Here is a 20,861-nt window from a genome sequence, read left to right on the forward strand (position 1 = left end):
TAAACATTTTTGCGTATTTATTGAAAATGAAAACTTTACAAAAGTATTCACACTTTTCACTGAGCTCTTGTGGGAGGTAACGGCTGTATTCGTGGCGAAACTTGTTTCAGGAAAAAAAAAAAGCAGGAATGTGACAAAGAACTAAACATGTCTGCTGGACTCAGAAGGGTTAATGAAACATCTGCGAGATGTTAAAACGACATTCAGACAGAAGTAGCACTTCCTTTTGTTTTTGTTCTGGAAGTGAGTCAGAAAGAGGAAGACGGAAGGGAAAATATGAGCGAAACGAAGCATTATTCACCGACTGTTCAGGGGCGTTTATGTTAAAGAACAAGAGATTATTTCCACCATCATGGCGGCCGTAAACAAACCCACTTTGAGGAGGGAGCAGCTGAGAAAACCCTCAGGACTCGGTATAAAAAAAAACAGCAGCGAGTTTCACTCACTCAAAACATAAGGCACCGCAGAAATCAACATTTTATTCTTACTTTGGGGTAAGGAGTTTTTTTGTTTGTTTAAATTACATAAAGATTTGTTTGAGATTTACACATCTCTGCTGCTTTTCTTTAGGTAAAGCAGATCAATTCTAACACTGGGTTTGCCACAATAAATGGCTCGAGATTTTAATCGATCAGGTGTCACTATGCATATTTTTTGTGTATACTTGGGGGGTTTTGTGTCGTGCTTTAGCATCATCATGATCAGTTTATTCTCTATAACGGTTCAGATAAGGTGGAGTGTTGTCCCTCACGACACATAATAGGGAGATTATACAGTACAAACAACAGATTGGCTTAAAGGATAAATACAAACTATTCGATCCTTATGGAGATTAAAGATGGCGTTAGTCCCATCGTCAAAACAAACACTTGATTAAGACAACCCAATATTGGGATACATTTGTACAAAATGTATTGGGATACAGTTGGCCCCGCCTCCACCATCATGTAACAGTTCTAAAAGAATAAAAAGGAAACTCCCCACCCCACAATTGACATGACGCCGCCCCCAGGAGTAGTCCTCCGACAACCACACTGTTATTAAGGTAGACTAGCGGACCTCAATGTGTTACTCTTAACATTTTTTAAATCATTTTTGCAATGATGCAACTGGTCCTACGTCAGGTCTGTAAGGTTATTAGCGAGAAATCAACAATAAAGCCCAAGAGGACGAATGAGGAACAAAAAAGTCTGAGTTGAGTCGTTAGTAGTTAGTATGGAGTCTGAGTCGTGAGTCGTTAGCTGTGTCCAAATTCAGGGTCTGCATCCTTCGAAGGACCGATTTGTAGGCTGATTACGTCATAGCGTGGCGACAAGTCTTGTACGAATTCAAAGACTCCTTCAAATGCATCCTTCTTTTCCCCAAATATGAAGAGTGGGTCCGGTGTATTCTTCACGGCCCACCATATCCCATAATTCATTGCGGGTCCCAGCCGGGCGTTCAGGCAGAGCGGTGAAGGCTAGACCTGTCCGAATTTTCCCTTCCGGTCGACGTCTATTCGTGAAGGACCCATCCTACATAGACGTGTCCTTCGAAGGATGCAGACCTTGAATTCGGACACAGCTGTTAAGCCTGAGCCGTTAGGAGCCCTGAGTCGATAGCACGGAGCTATCAGTAAGTATCGTTATGACAAAAACTGGGATGTTTACTACCGGTTACCTTCGTGGTGCTGACTAACGTGGTAGTTCCCGTTCATCAGTTTCATTCAGCTGGACGTGAGGTGCGCTGCAGTCCATGATCCATTTCTTGCGTTATTCCAGACTCCTTTTTGATTTTGGAAATGTAATAAATTGTATTCCGCCCTCTGTATGTTCTGGGTAACGGCTGTCGGGTTTGCATATTACCCACTGACAACTTGGACCGTGATTATCAATTATTGTCCTCAAAATCTCTGACTGCAGCATATTTTCTATGATACATACTGCCAATGTGGTCGGAGTGCTGTAATTGGAAGGCTGATTGGTCAGTTGCTGACAAGTTGCCCTGGAATGATTGGGGGAGGATTGCTCTACGTCAGCATGGGGGCGGAGCCAGCGTCATGTCAGTTGTTCCAACATAATACAAAAAACAATAATAATTCAAGATAATCCCAACATAAGACAGGTCTTCACTGTTCAGAGTCGGGGCGTCGGTCCTTCCAGTAGTTCCTGTACGCCTCCTGGAACATGTCCTTGCAGGAGATTCTGGCCTTCAGCTTGGAGCAGATGAGGAAGGAGCCACCCATCTTCCTGTGGAGGGAGTAGGTCTCCTCCGGCGGCGGCGTCAGACGCTCCCGCAGCATCACGGGGATGAGCCTATGGATGCGCTCCGTGGTGCTCTGCTCGCCAAAGTCGAACGGCTCCTGGGAGTTGAAGGCCTCACCCAGGATCATCACGGCGTCCACGTGGGCGTTCTCCATCGACTGCGAGAGAGGAAGAGCAGCGGCCGAGTTAATGTTCGGGAAGGAACAATGTTGGGGGGGGAGGCAGCAGCTATAAAGCCACACGTTAAGGAGACGTGTAAAGCAGGGAGGCCTCTGATTGGTCGTTCTCTTTGAGCTGAGACTTGAGCGTGCAGAGCGGTGTAAAACAATCCCCCGCTACAAGAGGGACCGATGGGGTCCCCAAAACAAGAGCTTGAGTTGATTTATGCACTGATTACTATTGGAATGAAACAATTGTACTAAAATAAATCTCAAAATTATTTAAAATCCAAATTCGAAATGCTTAAAAAAAAAAAAAAAAAAAAATCCAGACAGCAGGAATTTCAGCTGGCTGCTGGTGAAAAACAACCAGAACTTCTTAAAGCAGCTTCCTGGTTCTGATTGGACGTTCGACACGCTGACGCTTTTCTCGTCTTTGCGACAAAGAGACGTGGTCCAAAACAGCCGAATTACAGCCTCTTGTAGTCAAATAAGAGTTTCTCACCTTTGTCTCATATCCTGTGAGGAACTTCATGTCTCTGGATCGGAGCAGGACGCCTTCTCGGTTCTGATCCGCAGCTGCCTTAATGATCTGAAGGCACAAAATGAGCCAAACATAAAGGTTGGGTAAGTGGAAATTAAAAAAATAAATAAATAAAGATTCTAACTGCACAACTTTCAACAAACTGGAACTTTATTATCAACCGACTCTGGAACTGCATCTAATGTGACTCTTGTGGTGCGACTGAACTGTATCAGGGTGAACTGGGTAAACTAAAAGTCCAGCACATGACTTGGAAGCTGAATATTTATGTAAGAGTTTAAGTAAAACCTTTTAACTGAGCTGTTCCATTGATAACATTCCTTAAAACGTCAAATCACAAACTGATAAAAGTGATACACACACAGCAATTATGTATATATAATTGCTTAAGTCAGGGGTTTTCAAAGTATGAAAGGGTGAGCCCCCCTTCAAGGAGCTTAAGGCCTGCTGCGCCTCCCCCCCCCCCCCGTGGAGGGGGGCGGAGGGGGGTGGAGTTCTAAAAACTCCACCTTCAGCCCTGCTCTGGCCAAAACCAGTGATGTCATAGTTACTTTGAAAAAGTAACTTTAATCGGACTACTGATTACTCCTTGAAAAAGTAACTTAGTTATATTACCGACTACTTGACTTGGAAAGTAACTAAGTTACTTTCCAAGTCAAGTAGTACCTAACTGCAGGAAAGTAACTAACTGCAGGATTAAGTAACTTTTTAGTTACTTTCAGCAGCTGCTAACAACAACGCTCTGCCTCCTGTGAAAATCACATTGAGCTTTGCCAATACTTAATTGTAAGTTATTTTATAATGGTAACATCAACAATGTGTCTCCACTGATAAGGTTGAACTGAAGAGGAGATTGTACAAAAAATAAAAAACATGAGTAATTTGTGTGGTCCACTGTTGTCTGGAAAACTCTAAGAAGGATTTTAAAGCCCCCCGCCCAGCCTCCAGATTCTGCGTTACGCCCCTGAGTTTGATGTCGCAGCACAGAGCTCCTACTGCAGCTCCACAGCTCAGATGGCTGCGACACTTACCGTAATATTAATAATTATAACGGTGCTAACTTGCCATTATAATTATTGGCAACTACGGACACGTTCATTCGTGGCTGTTTTCACGTTTATTGCGCTGTTCATATTGGTCTCGATGTTTGCAGTTTTCTGGAGCGCAACGCGAAGCTCGACGTCATTCAGAGGTAATACATTAACTTGACATTAACAAAGACACAGCGGGACGGATCATCCTGGAAATGATGAACAGGGAGAGACGGAGTAAAACTACCTTAATGACGGACAAATTCTGGGATTTATTATGAGTCTCTGCTTATTTCCAAGCCCAAATGAGCAACTTCACGTTCAAAAACGAGCCCAAAAAGGCGCAACCAGCCGCTCATTAAATCTGCAAGCGACTTTAAAAAAATGAAGCCCAAAGCCGTTTATAATAATCGGACTTTGCGACAGAAACTCAAAATAGTTCCAGTTTTTCCACCAACAAAACGCGCATCTCCCTCCATTGTTTACATAGAGGCGTCGGTCACTCGACAAGACACGTAGAGGAAATACGATTAAATAACAAAAGAAGATAGTAACGCAGTAACGCAAAAATGATTTTGATAAGTAACTGTAGTCTGACTACTGGATTTGAAATAGCAACGTTAGATTACTCGTTACTGAAAAAAGTGGTCCGACGTCAGTAACGTTACTGACGTCACTGGCCAAAACATCCTCTAAGGGGGGAAACATTTCCACTGATCCCCGCTCCACACGCGCACCCCACAGTACCAACTTTTTCCTAAATCCACAGAGTTGATCGTGTGCGTAAAAGACGTTTCTCTCACATCAGTAGACAGCAAGCAGATAGCTTTTCCGGTTTATTTTTTTCCCTCGCACCGCGCCTCCCCTAAAGTACTCTGGCGCCCCCCCGGGGAGGCGCGCCTCACACTTTGAAAACCGCCGGCTTAAGTTATTATTTCACTCTTCCTGTGGTAAAGTCATGAAACGCTACGACTCCTTAAACAGACCCTGACTTCTGATTGGCTAACCTGAACAGCAGTAGAGCTGTGGACCAATCTCCTCGTCCGTAAGTGTGTTAGTCCCACCCACTCACATTACAGGGTGCAGATCAATTCTATGAAATAATCAACAAATAATGACATTTAATTCTAGTGAACAATTTACACATTTAATCATTCAACTGCCGAATATTCCAGACTACAAGTTGCATTATCAACCATTAAAATTTATAAATTTGAATGGTTGATAATAAAAGCAGCTTAAAGTGCTGCACAGATCAATAAAAACAATTACCCACCTCACATGGAAAAACACACCACTGCATGGGAAAATGCAAAAGCTATGTGAAAAAGATTCCAATTCAGAAAACGCAGTAAAAAGGAAGAGACATTTTTTCTTTTAGCCAAAAATGTCTCATCATGGACAAGGGGAACAAAAACCATACGAGTCGCTCCCGACTCGCCAAACCATGTAAAAAATACAGCAAGTACTTTTAAATACTTGATTTAATTAAGGTAATCGTAGATTACATTTATTGAAGGTTTTCTTTTTCATTATTAATTTTAGAACCCATCTCGTATTGTGCAACTTCTGTCCCTCTACAATACACTGAACCTGCTTCCTCGCTGTAAATCTTTCGCCATATAAATAAACCGAACTGAATAAGTTTCAACTTTCTTGTAACCATGCAACTGATGTGACCTTTTTTTTTTTTTACGTTATTCCAAGAAAACAGAAACACTTCCCCTGCATTCTGTTTTTATTATGAGTTTCTGACTGAGCTGAATAAATAATAAAGGATTTGTTTTTGTTTTGTTTCTTGAGCTGTGTGATCCTTTAAGACTAAGATGAGACCATCGTCCTCCTCTCACAGAAGGATGGCTGTTCTTATTCCAGTGGATTCACATCCACACAAAGGAATGTGCCGTCCTCCTGATCCACAAATAAAGCCAAAAGGAAAGTTTAAACCCTGTATAAAGAGAATCTGTCTCACCATAACCATAAATATTGTATCTGCTCGCAAAGTGTAGCATGTTTTTTTGTTTTTTTTGACAAAGAAAAAGGGCCTAAGAATGAACCTGGAGCCACAAACATGGAGAAGTCTTTATAATTTATTATTTGTCAGGCAGTTCGTGGACTACTAAAACACTCTCCAGCTAGAAATCAGTGATCAGTAAGTATTAAAACCAAACACTGTCAAATTCAGGTTTTCAGAACATTTTATAACACAGTCCATTTTTGAACATGATGTTTTACTGCATCATGAACTAAACGCCATATTTTTATTTTTTATTAATAAAGAAGTGCGCAGAGGCCATATTTTTCTGTTTTTACTTGACCACTGTACAGCAGCAGTGAAAACTAAAAGTTTGATTCCGACACTAGTTACCTCGATGTAGCTGTCTGTGAATTTCTTGTCAAACCCTCTTGTGGCTCCAAAGTCCAACAGCGCGACCTGAAAACAGGGAAACGAGACGACCCCGTCACTCACCGCCGAGACGGGAAGACATCGGACGCCAGCGACACTCGGGTTAACCAACCTTATGGATCTGTGGGCTGTAGAAGAAGTTGGACCAGTTTGGATCGGTCTGCATGAATCTGAATTCAAACAGCTCCCTGAGGCATAAGATCAGGATCTGCTCACAGATCTGGGGAGTGGAAACAAGCAGCTATTAGGAGTTAAATTAATGCTAATGCTACATATTACATAATAACATCTGCTACTCATAAGGACAACATCAACCAGATTGGGACTTTCCACGTAAAAGGTTCCACGATTAATCGGATTATCGTGATGAATCGGAATGGATCGATTATGAAATAATCGTCAACTAATTTAGTTGTTGATTAATCGTTAACTGGAGTATAAAGACAAATATCAGTAATTAAGACAAAACTTTACAAAAAACCACATACATTTTTGGATTTAAGATTAAAAAATTTAATCTTTGTGAATTTGTTCTACCCAAAACTCTTAAAGCGGCCGAGTTTTAGCTTCACCTGGTTCAAATTCTGTGAAGAACAAATACATAAAAACAAATCTCATATTAAGCACTTTTTTTATTCAGTTATTAATTGATTAATCCCAAAAATAATCACCAGCTCAGCAATACACTGTGTAGCTGTAAAGTTAAGCACAACCGGCAGAGCTTTTCACATGCTGATGTTAGAAATATTTCTTTTATCTGCAGATGCATCCTTTGCTACAAATAATGAAAATGAAAATTTTATTCCCTAAATGTTCGTTGTCTTATTTAAAAAAGGCCTTGAATTATTTGTATTTCAATATATTTTGAATACTGTACAAAATAAGCATATATGGTTAAATGAAAAATCTGCAGAATGTGTCAGTTTCTTTGAATAATTAATCGATTAATCGTCAAAATATTCGATTACTAAATTAATCGTTGGTTGCAGCCATGTTTTTCCACAGGTCTGGTGCTACAGGAAGTCCTTGAAGGATTCTGTAGAATAAATTATGTGTCGCCACCTTTATTCTAAAATCCAGGTGTCATCTTGCTTTTTCTGAGCATTTATAAAAGTATTTTGTTTTAAGAAAACGAAGGTTTGTGGTTGTGCTGTGCAAATAAAAGTCCAAGGCCGTGAAAACCTTTGCGGATCCAACCCGGTCATCTGTCACACTTCAACAAGGACCGATGCGTCGACGCACCGCCGGTGTCGACTTGGCCTGGCGAATCTCCGAGGCCGTACCTCATTCCTGAGCTCCTGAGGAAGGTCCGTGGCCTTGTCCAGGGGGAAACCGGACACCAGCGTTGTGGTGAGGACCCGCTCCCTGCTGAGCTCGTCAATCACGTCGGGCACGTAGAAAAACGGGTGACCCTTCAGCAGCTGCCTGCCACGCAGAGAGAGGCGCACAAGGTCAGATATAAAAGGACACAAAGATCGGGCCGATTTCAACGAACGCTCTCGACTGTAAAGGATTCTAATCGGTGAACTGTTTGTGGTCGAACCCAGAGCTTACAGCTGGGTCAGGCTTACAGCTGACCCAGCTGTAAGCCTGCACCAAACTCCCCAGGGAGGTTTCTCTCTGTTCACAGAGAAATAAACTCAGTGTTGACTCTCGTCCGCCGACACTGAGCAGCCGTCCTAATGTGAGACTGGACTGCAGTCTGCTTTACTTTGATAGAATTATCAGCCTTTTCCTCTGCTTAACTCCCAGTACAAGTCAACTCAAGCTCTTGGGAAATTAAGCATCTGTCACTGAACGCGGCGCAGCTCTGCAGGCTGCAGCTAGGGAACCTGGAAAACACGGAGGGTAAAGAGAGAAGTGGAGGCCAGTTTCTACAGCGCCAGGCTTCAGGAGTTTCACTTCTCAAACCTTCAGACGTTGTGTTTAATAGAAGGGAAATAACGGAAACTACTCTGGCAGACAATTTCCGTTTCAAAACTACAAACTGTTTCAGACTCAGATTTGAAAGACGGACTGAAAGTCAGCGGCGACGTTTGAACTTTGAGTTACTGTACCTGGAGGGATGTTAAGGCTTTACTATAAGAGCATCTGCAACTTTAAAAGAGCCAAAACCTTGCACAAACTCAACATGACATGAAAAAATAAATGCATCCTCGTATATATACAAGGTAAGAAAGCCACCCAATTGATTATTTTCTTATATGGACTGTAAGACTTGCTTTTGAGTTTCTAGTTACTCCAAAATTAAGATGAATGCAAAAACAATGCTAATAAATGGGAATCTATTTTTCTAGACCTAATATTTTTTTCCTTTTAGAAAAAGTTATTTCTAAAATCCTCAAGGGAGCCACAAATGGCCCTTGAGCCACACTTTGGATACCCCTGCTTTAACTCATTATCAGTTTTGCTATCTCAAGTTTTTCTTTTTTGTTGCAATTTAAGATAATTATAAATTATGATTTTCATGATTTGCTCTTTTCTGCACAACAGACAAGAAATATCTCCCAGTTATCACAATAGCAGCAAATATAAAACACAAAATGTAATATGAGAAGCTGAATCAGAAATGCTTTGACTGTCATTTAAGTAACTTCTAAAAGATAGAAATAAACATATTCTAATATCTGACATTAAAAAAAAAGTGAAGGACTTACTGAAACTTTCTGGCACAGTTTGCCTCCCTTATGTAATCACACTCCCAAGCCAGCTCACGACTCATGACCTCAATAAGATGTTCTGGAAACAGACCTGTGAAATTGAGGTGAAGGTGTTCATGACAAGGTGTTCTTGGTTGGCACACAGGTATTATCAGGCGTGACCGCCTGCACACAATAGCAGCTGTTATCTTACAGGCGATAAAAAACATAATAATAAAAAAAGACTCCAACAATGTTACCTTCAGGCAGAGCGTTGCTTAAACTCAGTGCAGTCATGATGTTATTCACGTCGCTCTTTATGCTCTTGGCGATTCCCGGGTACTGGCGGAACATTTGGGCCATCAGTTTGCAGAACGCGGGCACCGATGTACTCGGATAATCCGCTCCTGCGTAAACACCGCACCCACCTGAATCTTCATGGCCACCTCTCTGCCGTCCTTCAGCCTCCCGAAGTGAACCTGACCGATGGAGGCGGCCGCAAACGGCTTCTCTTCGAAGTACTCCAGGCTGTCCCTCCAGTTCGGGCCCAGATCGCTAGTGATGATTTTCTGGAGGTAGATGAGAAAAAAAACAACAACAAAAACCAAAACAACAACAAAGCTCTAGTGAAGAGACCGGAAGCTAAATCTTTTTTTCTGTACTGCTAATTGAAATAACTGTACCATCATCTGTTTAGTGGGCATGAAGTCTGCGCTCTGCCGGACCCGCTCGAAGATCTTAGCCAACTGAGGGTTGATAAAGGCGTCGTCTGATGGAGGAAAAGGAGAAAACAAATGTAAGCTTAATACTCAGCAAGCTATTGGGGTTAAATAAACTTTAATTCTAGTCCATGTGCAGGTTTGTCTGCCGCCTGATGCAATAAAAGCTTTAGCTAAGAGGCTAACGGCTTAATCTTTATACCTCAAAAAGATATAACCCAGTGTGACACACAACTTTTATTTGTCTATTTGTTAGAAAAAAGCTACATTTAGGCAAAGCTAACTGAAGCCTCACACAGCTACTAGCTAGATTTTTAGCTTCATTTACCTTACAGCTAAAGCTAAATATAGAAAAAAATAGCTTTTTCTATATTTAACAAATATTTACATTTATGTCACTGCTCTATGAACTCATAAGTGTATTTTCACATTAAGTGGGAATTTACTGCACACAGTGGAAAAAGACTCACCTCAAGCTAACAGAAACAGCTGTTAGCTTTTTTTTTTTTAGCTAAATGCTTAAGTTAACTGCAGCTTCTATATGAACTCTAAACATTTTTGAGTGCTGATCACCTGAACGAAAGAAGAATATTTCACTCTCTTTGCTTATAAGAGGAAAAACAGTTTTTTTTTTTTTCTAGTGACTGTAAAAAGCACCAAAGTGGTATTTTGACCAAACCCAGACACACACGTCTCATTAAGATGTCAAGAAGAACATCTTCTACGTAGATTAGCTAATGGCTTGTATCAAATACCTGATGGGTTATCAATCGACATTTTTTGTTATTTTTTTATAACATAGAAGCCTACAAAATCCTAAGAGTAAGTCTGATCCGTTGCAAGTCTTTGAGCTGGAAACAGAACAATCAGGATGCTAAGGTCAGGATAACGGAGACGGTCCACAGCCTCAGCAGTTCAAAGGTCGAATGACAGCAAACTTTAAAATCCATAAAACAAGTCAAGACAGTCTCCTGGAAAATGAAACGTGAGTTGACCAAAATGTACATTCGCAATTAAAAACATAAATAGAAGCTGCAGAAGTAGAAATATAATAAAAACACATGCTTAACATGATTCCCCCCGCCCCCCTTAAATCTTTCTTACTTAAATGGTTGTTTCCAAACTACAGCAAGTTGAAACCTGACAGCGAGAAAATGTTGCCGTTTCAGGAATCGCCTTCAAAACAAACGCTGGCCACTGTCCATGAGGGACTTCGAACGGCCGCAGGAGGGCTTCATCTTTCAGAAAACAGGCGATTTATGTTACAGACAACAAACGCTTCAGTCATTGAGCTCACATGACAAGCACCTGACACACGGGCGAAGCACGGGAGCTGAAACAGCAGCCTAGTGTACGCATGCGGTGTGAACACAGCCGACCTCGGAGTCGGAGGCCTGAGCCGCGGCCTGCAACCGCCAACAGCTCAGCTGGAATGGCGCTCTGTGCGTTCAGCCGGCCTGCGGGTAATTTTCAGCGCTGACGAAGGAATCCAGCTTGTTGGCTACAGAGACTGAAACCCCCGACAGACGTTAACTGAGGGTTCATTTACATACATCCTCATATGGATTCGTATTCGACCAACAGCTCCAGGAGCGTCAATAAAAACAATCATTTAGAGAGTTTACAGGAAATGTAGCTCAGAGGAAACCATTTAGCCTCACCTTGAATGCTGAGCATTTGGCCCATTTTCAAAGCCGCTCCGCGAACTTTGCAAAGTGTCCGAACAATTCTTTCAGCGTTCGCCTCGGAGAGGAAGGGATTCGAGTCCAAGACGGCCTTTTTGTTCCCTTTGAAAAAACATTACAAATATATGCATAAAAATACAAAAACGAGCAGGTTTCAGAACACATCCGCTGTCCGATTATCTCTGCATGGTGCTTCAAAGAACATCCTGTTGTCGGGTTTTGCCAAGTGGCTCATTGAACCCTCAGTAAAGAAGAGGTCAAGTGCCAGACTCTGGTCTCCGTAGCAACCTCTTTGTGGTAATCTGACAGACTGTAAGCTTTGGGAGCAGAGGTTCCCCACTTCCACCATGGTTTTTTTTTTTTTCCAGAGGTTTCACATTAAAAATATGACAGACGTTCAAAAAAGGTGAAACGGAAACGTCTCTGATAGAAACTTTTAGAAGATTTCTGACTTTTACACAACCTTACTTCTCATGATATTGGTTATTTTCCCAGCCTAAGAAATCCTAATCGCGGTAAGCGTTATAAAGTCTCAAGATAAATATGGACACCTGATGAACTTTTCCACATTTTGGCACAAATTTGTGAGTATTTTATTTATGTGGCGTGTGTTACAACGTCACATTTAGCTGGCTCCATCTTGATAGAGTCAAATAAAATCAAGTGCAGCCAACATGTAAACAGAGTCCACCTGGATATCACAGCTGTGCTGAAAAGATTAATTTAAGAACTTAAGTGAAAACAAAACATGGCCCCTATTGCACAAAGTGGTGGCAGCACTATGCTGTGGGGACGCTTTGCTCCAGGTTGAAGGCTGGAGCCTAAATATCCAGCAATTCTGGCAGAAAATCTGTTAAATGGGGGCAAAAAAAAAAAGTTCAGAGTTCAGGGTGGAGGCTCAACTTTTACAACTTTCAGCAGGGAGACGACCTTAAAGCTACACTCAGGAGTACGATGCAATACTTCTTGAGGTAAAATGCTCCTGTTAGACAGAGATCTGAAGAGAATCTGTGGCTAAACGTGTTAGCGGACGTTTTTCGTCCAATCTGACTGAGCTTGAGCGGTTTTGCAAAGAGGAACAGTCGTCTGTGCTATATCAACAGTGACATACAATCGAAAACAGAAGCTTACACACAAATAAAGACGCTGTTTATCGTCTGTTTTAGCTCATTTAGATTTAAGATTTTGAGCAGGACTTCCCAACACGTCTATCGTCGACACAAACCGAAGTCCAATTGTCAACCCAGAGCTCGTCTTAGTGCTTATCTAGCCTGGTGCTGCTCACCAGTCGACTCAAACTAAACCCCTGCTGTGTCAGATCAGCAGCAGATCCACCATGTCGACAAACCGGCCGACAAACTAAACATCGCTTCACTTCCTGTTACCTGGTTGTTTAAGCTTCCAACTCTTCTTAGCCATGTCGGCGATCGCTCCGATGCCGAGTCCGACCGCCAGACCTGCGGAGACAAACCACCAGGATAAAACAGAGGCGGTGCTCGGCGAGAACGGAGGTCGGGATCAGCAGCCTGGAAGTCCCACAGGAGTGAGTTGGACTTTGCTGACGGCGGCGATAACGGGGCTCCTTAAACCCCCGGGGAGGTGAAACTGAGGCCAAGAGAAAGGTTTTTAAACTAGCCAGATTGTCGGCACGTCGCGGAAACTTTTCCCTCAGCTGCTGGTAGCCTGAACGTCCATTCTTGTGAGGGAGCGAGTCAGCAAAACGAAATCTGCTGACTAAGACAACGCGTTCCCCCTCTCTGTACTGAACCTATAGTCAAACTCTGTTCTGTTTCACTGAAACAAAACTAAAACACTCTGACTTTCTGGTAGCCGAGGTTTGTACTTTCATAACAAGTTTACTCTTGGTGATCTCCTGCAAACCAACTTGTTATTCTCCCATGAGCCTTTGCAGCTGCGGAGGAAGATTGCACAATCTACTTGCTCAATTTTTTTTTTCTCCCCAGAAATTATTGTGTTGCCTAATGAAACGTGAGAGTGGCTAAGAATTCTTACAATATTTTTTTTAAAATGTCTGAGTCGCTGAACTTGTTTTTGGAATGCAAACGTAAATAAATAAAAGCACAAAAGGAGAGAGAATAATTTGCAGGGTCAAAGAAGAAAACGCGAGAAGGATGATTTACCGTCCTGCGCCGTGAAACCCAGACAGAGAGCAGAGCTCTGGTCTCTGCAGCTTCACCGGCTGCACAGCACATTCTTGGGGACAAATGTGGGTCAAAGATACGGATGAAAGGCCAACCCGGCGGTACGGTTTCACGCCCTGCCGGTCACTTTCTGGACCAACGTGTCGGTGCTGGAGGCACATGCACAACGTGTCGGTGCACGTACAGGCGTTCCCGACATTTACAGTAACTTAATGTCATCATTTGAAACAGCCACAAAATTTCTAAATTTAAACTACAGCGAGTCAACTTTTAAAATAAGCTGGCTAAATATAACTTTACCAACTTAAAGTGGATTCTTTCTTCTTTTTTTTTTTCCAGCTCTGGAATACAAGTTATTCACTTTTCAAAGTATGTCACCTCCCTTCAATGTTTACACATCCACTACACATGAAAGTATTAATTAAAGCTCCTGTTTTCAAGCTTAACCTTGTTAAACATGATTTATACGGTTTTTTTATATGGTAAACAAGATGGTAGCCAATGAGAGTGTTTTGATTTAATTTCCCAGCGCAAACGGAAACAGGGTTCATGGTCCGGCAGTAAATTGGTTCCCACCAGAACGTTTCATCGCCCAAGTTTCTAACCCGAAACTACATCGGACAGAACAAATGAAGGTTAAGATAAAAAAAAACAACAACAAAAAAAAAAAACAACTTAAAGATTAAAGCAATTTTTGATGAGAGAAGCAACAAATTTAAAAGATTTATAAATGTTATTTTGGGGGATCTTATATATATATAAAAAAATCTGGATGTAGAAGTCTTTTTTTAAGAGCTAAATTTGAGAATTGGGATTTGAAGGGTGTTGGTCATCTTGTTGGTCAAGTAATGCGACTTCAGTTTGGTCCGTCTTGGAGATATATAGTCAAATTTTCAAAATAATCCAGAGACAATCACAGCAGGTAGCAGGAAGGCTGAGTGAAGTACTGCAAAGTTGCTCAGTTTTTCTTTTCTTAGGTTTTCTTAGTTTATGTCTCTAATGGAACATTCTAGATATGGAAGCATCTCTGGAAATGTGATTAAGGTAAATATCTATAATTTCCTAGGAAATACCCACTGTTCACAGTCAGTAACTTTTTTTTAAAATTGCAGACATAAGATGTTAAAAAGTCAAATCCAATTGTTTTATGTCTATTTTTGACTCGTATAAACCTTGTCTTATGGTCACTGTGTGACGTCGTCTCTACCCCCTACATAAAAAAACCCAAAAGCAGATCAAAGAATTTAAAAGCAAAAATTTTGGAAATCAGCCACAAATCTCTTACATAAAAAAGAAAACTTAAAAACACTTACTTCCAAAATTGACCAGCCTTCCTATCCGTGTGACCGGCACTTTCCTCTCCCGAGCATTTTCACTCAGCTAAACAAAAAGAGGACGAAACTTAAACAACAGAAGAACTTTTTTATTTTTTTATTTCTTGTATTTATGAGCTCTTCCATGCTAAAAACCCGGCAATATTTACTGTCTTTTAAAGACACAGTACCGCTTGTTGATACTGCTTTGCGTCGGTTTTCCTGGCGCTTCTTGCTTTTTCGATGTCCTCCGCCGTCAGCCGCCCCACTGTGGAGTTGTCCTGGGTAAAGAGCCGCGTGTGTCCAGAGTGCAGCTGACCCGACCAGTTCCTGCGGTACCTCGTGTGTCCAGCGCCGGGTCTTCCGCCGCCGCGCGCCCCGTGAGCGTTGCTCACCCCTCCGACCACGCAGGAGCCGCGGTGCGACCCGACGGCGGAGTATCTGAGGAACTGAGCTGGCGAGGCTCTGAGGACGCTGCAGTCCATCTGCTTGTTGAAAGTCTGTCCAACAAAAACAGGAGAGAGGAAGCTGCGGCACATGACTCCACTCAGGAAAATAGATAATTAGTGAGAAAGAAAAGTGAGGTTGTGGTCCGGTGGTTCTTTAAGGACCACCGGACCTTAAAGTGGAACAGCTCCCTTCTGTGGGCTGTACCACGGAGCACTGGGGTTGAGATTTTTTGCTTAATTACGAGAATATTTGCAAAATAAACACACATTTTTACCAGAAGAACGTCCTAGAAAAATGTGTTTTAATGAGGAAAAAAAAGCTTCTAGACCTCGGTGTGTGTGTGTGTCTGGGTTTTCTCCAGGCACGTGTTGAGTCAGGTTAACTGGAAATTCTTAATTATGAGTGTGTGTGTGTGTGTGTGTGTTTGTGCTTGTGAATGGTTGGATGTTGGTCTTCTGATGAACCAGTGACCTGTCCAGTGAGGAGAGTTGAAATTTAACACTTTAAGAATCCAGGGTTTATATGTGTCAAAATTAAACGACCAAACAAAAAGCACATTGTTTTTACAGTAAAACACGGTGGAGGTGTTATCATACTGTGGGGTTGCTTTGCTTTCTCTGGTACCAAAATGAAGTACTTATGACGTATCACAACAAAAACTCGCCTTTTAGCCTTTTTTGTTTTTTTTTTGTTTTGGTTAGATAACAACTTCATCCATAAATTCCAAATTGTTTTTATTTATGGCCAAATAAAAAATAGGAGCTTTTGAGTCATCAAAAATACACTTCGCTGAATGCTTTAGAGGTAAAAAAACAAAAACAAAAACAACAAACAAACCAAAAAACACAACTCCAGCAAAAACTGAAATCAAAATCAGTTTTTGATTTCAGTTTCTGTGGGGTCAATACAATGAATTTACAACCCGAGTTGGCAAAGCAGAGCAACTACAAAAGCTGCTGCACAGAATAACAGACAATGGTAGCTGTTTAACGTCAACTAAGACAAAGCACCGTCTCTGCAGGCTTACCTGCAGCTGCATGAGAAATCTAAACACAATAAGCGCTTGAGGAAAATCCGTAACAGTTATTCAACAATACGACGCGAGAGGCACCAATCAGGTTTCTCCCAGCGAGTTTCTGTTATCATCAAGGTCAGACTCCGACACGCAGGAGGAGGAGACCCAAGCTGCAAGTTCTAGGATGCAGCAGTTTTAGAGAAAACAGAAAATGAAGAGGCACCGATCCACTTTTTCACTTCCGATACGGATAACTGAGATCTAGTATCGACCGATATCGATCCGATACAGAAAAACGGAGCAAAATCGACTTAATCACTTTCTTTTCCTTTTAAACACAAATTGATCTGATAACTTTGCGGTGCGAGACACCAAAAACCACACAAGCTTGGTCAAACATGTTAAAACAACACAACTTTAATTTGTTCAGTCCGTGTAAAATAAATACTAAAGAAACTGACAAAAACAAAAGGCTGTTTTGCCAAAAATGTACAAACATAAACTGCGAATTCCTTCAAGTTGTTCAGAAAGTCCATTAAACATAATGCAAAATAAACAATGAAACACTCAGAAAACAACGCAGAGAATTAAACCGAATGAATCAGGCACAACACCACAGATTTTTTCCAATACCGATACAAATATATACAGTATAGACCAAACGTTTGGACACACAGTTGTGTCCTGTGGAGAAATGCCTTCATGAAAGAAACATGACCCCACTATGCAGCTCCATCCTGGGACAAACTACAGCTCACTGCCCACCCTTGGTGATCTGATGGTGGGGTGGATGCTTACCAGCCTGTGGTTGGTGGGGCTGCTCAGGCTGCCTCTGCTAGCTGCCTGCTTTATCCAGCTCAGACCCCTCAAAACCACTGCGTCCCCTGTCATGATGTTACCCTACAGTGACCTGCACAGGGGGAAAGAAAATAGATAAAGAGAAGGTTTGGTGAGAAAACCCATCACTGTTTTTAAAGCAGCCATCCTGTAAATACACCACAAACACCAACACCAACACCACGCTTTAGCTAAACAATGTAAACACAAACAGGAATAAGAGAAGAAGGTTTAAAACATAAATAAATTTAATTTAACATGCTGCTGTGTAAGCTCAAAAAAAAGCCAGAGACGATAGAGATGGAGAATATGGATTTCAGAGCCGATTGGACAAACAAAAGAGCCACAACTTCCACTCACCACCAGAAGCTTTTCTTAACACGTCGTCTCAGCTCAGAGCGCATGCAGAGCAGCGAGCATTGTGCAACTGCAGTGGCACAACACAAGCCCCTCTCTCACCTTGGCTTGACTTGACAATTCCTTACAGGAAAAAGAAAAGAAAAACTCCTGCAAGACAATGCGGCGGGGCGACACGCCGCGGGACATGCGAATGGATTTCCAGAGGGAGATTCAACACCCACCATCCAGCGAGGCAAAGTTCAGCGACTTCGACTATCAACAAAACGCTACCCTGGTCGCACAATCTGACAGCCGCTGCTGCTGCTCGCTGCCTGCCTGTGCCCGCTGACGTGTCGGCTCAGGGCGGGTCGCGAGCTGCCGTACGCGCAAGGCGTCCACGAGCTTCCCGCCCATTCCTTTTCCTTTTTCTTTTTTTTTTTTCTTTTAAAGTATCACGTGATTACTGGAGTCGTATGTTTCTTTACGTGAACAAAAAGCAGAAAATAGCAAAGCAACTAAATGGCTAACATAAAACGATACAAACACAACTGAGTAAAGATTGATGTATTTATATAGATTTCACGTCAGAGCAGAAGAAAGCAAAGCTACTTCCAAAAAAAATTTCTTCACAATTTGGCCAGTGACATCACGAGAGGTACTCGTAAACATGGCAGATCAGCAGTTTTGTTATGGCGTTCCTTTCCTGCCAAAAAATGTGTGTATGTTTAGCGTGGGTACGTAATTGTGATAGTAGTTGTTGTTGTTTTTTTACTGCAGTTTAGTTCCTGACATATTTTAATAAAAAAAAGTTTATACTTCGTTTTTATTTAACCCCAGCGATCAAAGTTTGACAGTTATTTCTTTGACTATTTTATTAGGAAATAAGGATTCATAAATATTATATTACATAGTGGTAGTTTGAGTTGAACCGAGCTGTGCTGCACCGCACAAAGAATCAAACAAAAATGTTTCCAGCTGCATAAACATGAATAGATTCATTTGAACGTCACCTTAACTACTGGCAAAGAAAAGCTAAAAAGTTTAAAGCATGAGTCTTCATCTAGAATTGCTGAAGGTCAGCATAACACATTAGGTGCAGCACATCGACACAACACATTACAATACAAAGGGTTAGTGGTTAAGTTTGCACATTATTTTACATCAGCACGCTACATACTTTCTGACCGAGTTGCATTAAAATCTCAAGACTCTGGGCGTGCTGTGGTGGCGTAGGGGATAGCGCCACCCACATATGGAGGCCTTCAGTCCTCGACGCGGCCGTCGCGGGTTCGATTCCCGGACCTGGCGACATTTGCCGCATGTCTTCCCCCCTTTCCTGTCAGCCTACTGTCATATAAGGGACACTAGAGCCCACAAAAAAAGACCCCCGGGTGGGAAAAAAAAAAAAAAATCTCAAGACTTCGCACATTTGAATCCAGAGTTTGATTCAGATAACTCCCAAGCCATAATGGATATACTGTGAAAGCAAACATTAACAATAAAACTGATCAAAATCTGTTTGTGAGGTTCACATTTTTCCATCTAATTGGTTTACATGCTTATTTCCCTCTTGCAAAATGTCTAAAATGTTCTGCATGCACCACCTTAAAGAGTTACTTGATGATCAAGTTCAGTGTATGGATTATGAAATCAAACTTTTTAAACTCCTCTCATTCTGACTTCTTACCTCTTGTATTGACTGGAATGATGTCCATGTATAGACTGTAATAAATATGTATTAATGGTGGGGCTAAGTGGTAAGTTTGGGCTTGTGGTTGGTGATGCATCAGTTATGCCAGAAATATTACTGAAACTATAAAATCATCTTAATGCAGCATACACACCAGAAATGACTTATTTTTGTTGTTGTTTATAAAATCTGTTCACTCCTGGTTCTTTTTCAAAAATCACTTTTATGTGTTTTTATTGTTTACAAAATTGGCTGAAATCCATGCAGTGTTCTCATCTAAACAAGTAAATACACAAATAGCTGATCAGCTCCCGATCAGATACCTTATAGGAGCAAAACTGTGTCTAAAATTAATTTATCTTAAAAGTAAACTAGTTTGTGCTCTTCAGATTAGGAAATTATTTCTTGGACAGCACCGTCTGTCGAGAATATGTGCTAGCAAGTTGTACTATGACAGTTTTTTTAGCTATCGGCAAGCTTTTGGACTCATTCTGTTTGTATGTTTGAATTTTTGGAGTTTATTCAAACTGATTGGTTTGCCAAACTCTTGAGCATAGTCCTCAACTCTTTAGCAGGTTTGATGTCGAAGTCTTGGTAAAGAAATCCCAGAAGAATGCTTTATCCACTCTGTCTTGACCAAGAATCTGACTGTCAATAGTGACTTCCTGATTAAGTAACGGTTGAGTAAATAAACGAGTTAAAAGTAGAAAACCACTCTTTTGTTCCAACAGGCTGTTGTCTTGCAGGAACATAGAACAAATAAAGCTTCTCACAGGAACAGGGCATCAAACATCAAGTGGACATCAGTTGTTTATCAGAATTAAATTGATTCGATCACTAGCGGTCCTGTTTACAGCCTGTTTCAATTAGTTAAGGTCTTCAGGTTTACAGAATGACACGTTGTTTGCTCAGCACCTTTAAGACAACTGGAAATTCAAAGTGAGTCGGTTGTTTGACCTTTACAGGTCCAATCAAAGTCAATTGTCTGAGTGGTTTATATGAAGATCGGCATTATGGACCATGTACAACTTTTTCACATGTCCTGCCTAACTAACTTTTGAGTTAGTTATATAACCCAGATTTTTGGTCAGTTTGACAGATTTCTGGATCAGCTGGATAAAGTGGGTTTGAATAAGGTCTATTGCAGTGGGCCAATATACAACAGATAGGGTCAAGAAGTTGCCTCGTCGGATTGCGCGTCAGCATCGACTTAATCTCATCAGGCGCCCTAAACGTAAACACAAACGCAGCAGCAATTACTGGGATTGTCAGCAGATCAATACGCTAATTTCATATGTCTTTAGCCCAGCTCCCCCAAAAGTTTGCAGCTTAAAAGTTACATTTAAGAAGAACAGCCGAATGTTCAATTTGTTAGTTTTTAATTACTTTGAGCTTGATGGTAGGACATTAATTCATCCATCCTTTGTCAATTCTTGAATATTTTTACTCCTTACACAATGGCTGACTGATAGATTGAGCTTTAATCCTTATGTTGTGACAGTTTATTAGAGATCTGTTACACATGGTATGTAAGACCTTCAGGTCAAGTCTCCCATAAGAGATTCATACAAAATTATTTTTGAATGTTGCAGTCAGCGACCTGGTTTGTTCAGAAGGGATCCTTCCTAT

General features: G+C 41.4%; 1 protein-coding gene across 2 annotated transcripts; it reads right to left on the reverse strand.

Annotated features, from left to right (window-relative positions):
- Positions 1-17,948, reverse strand: coq8ab (coenzyme Q8A, genome duplicate b). 2 transcript variants are annotated; one of them, XM_044143196.1, is made up of 15 exons: positions 17,663-17,948; positions 17,165-17,276; positions 15,093-15,401; positions 14,902-14,968; positions 12,812-12,883; positions 11,403-11,528; positions 9,706-9,791; positions 9,451-9,591; positions 9,283-9,364; positions 9,041-9,134; positions 7,667-7,808; positions 6,496-6,603; positions 6,345-6,410; positions 2,907-2,993; positions 1-2,401 (listed from the first exon to the last, which is right to left on the reverse strand). In XM_044143196.1, exons 2-15 carry the CDS (start codon positions 17,255-17,257, stop codon positions 2,108-2,110), a joined length of 1,767 nt encoding a protein of 588 aa, XP_043999131.1. In that variant the 5' UTR covers positions 17,258-17,276; positions 17,663-17,948; the 3' UTR covers positions 1-2,107. The 2 variants fall into 2 exon arrangements, with proteins under 2 accessions (XP_043999131.1, XP_043999130.1); XM_044143195.1 differs by having other exon boundaries at positions 17,564-17,947.
- Positions 17,949-20,861: the final 2,913 nt, after the last annotated feature.

Source organism: Gambusia affinis, linkage group LG16, assembly GCF_019740435.1.
Source record: "Gambusia affinis linkage group LG16, SWU_Gaff_1.0, whole genome shotgun sequence".
Taxonomy (NCBI): domain Eukaryota; kingdom Metazoa; phylum Chordata; class Actinopteri; order Cyprinodontiformes; family Poeciliidae; genus Gambusia; species Gambusia affinis.

Coding starts and splice junctions, on each gene's coding strand:
- coq8ab (XM_044143196.1), bottom strand. CDS start 17,257: ATGACAGGGGACGCAGTGGTTTTGAGGGGTCTGAGCTGGATAAAGCAG. Junction 9,365..9,450: donor AGGTGGCCATGAAGATTCAG/GTGGGTGCGGTG, acceptor ATGTTCCGCCAG/TACCCGGGAATCGCCAAGAG. Junction 6,411..6,495: donor ACAGCCCACAGATCCATAAG/GTTGGTTAACCC, acceptor CCCTGTTTTCAG/GTCGCGCTGTTGGACTTTGG.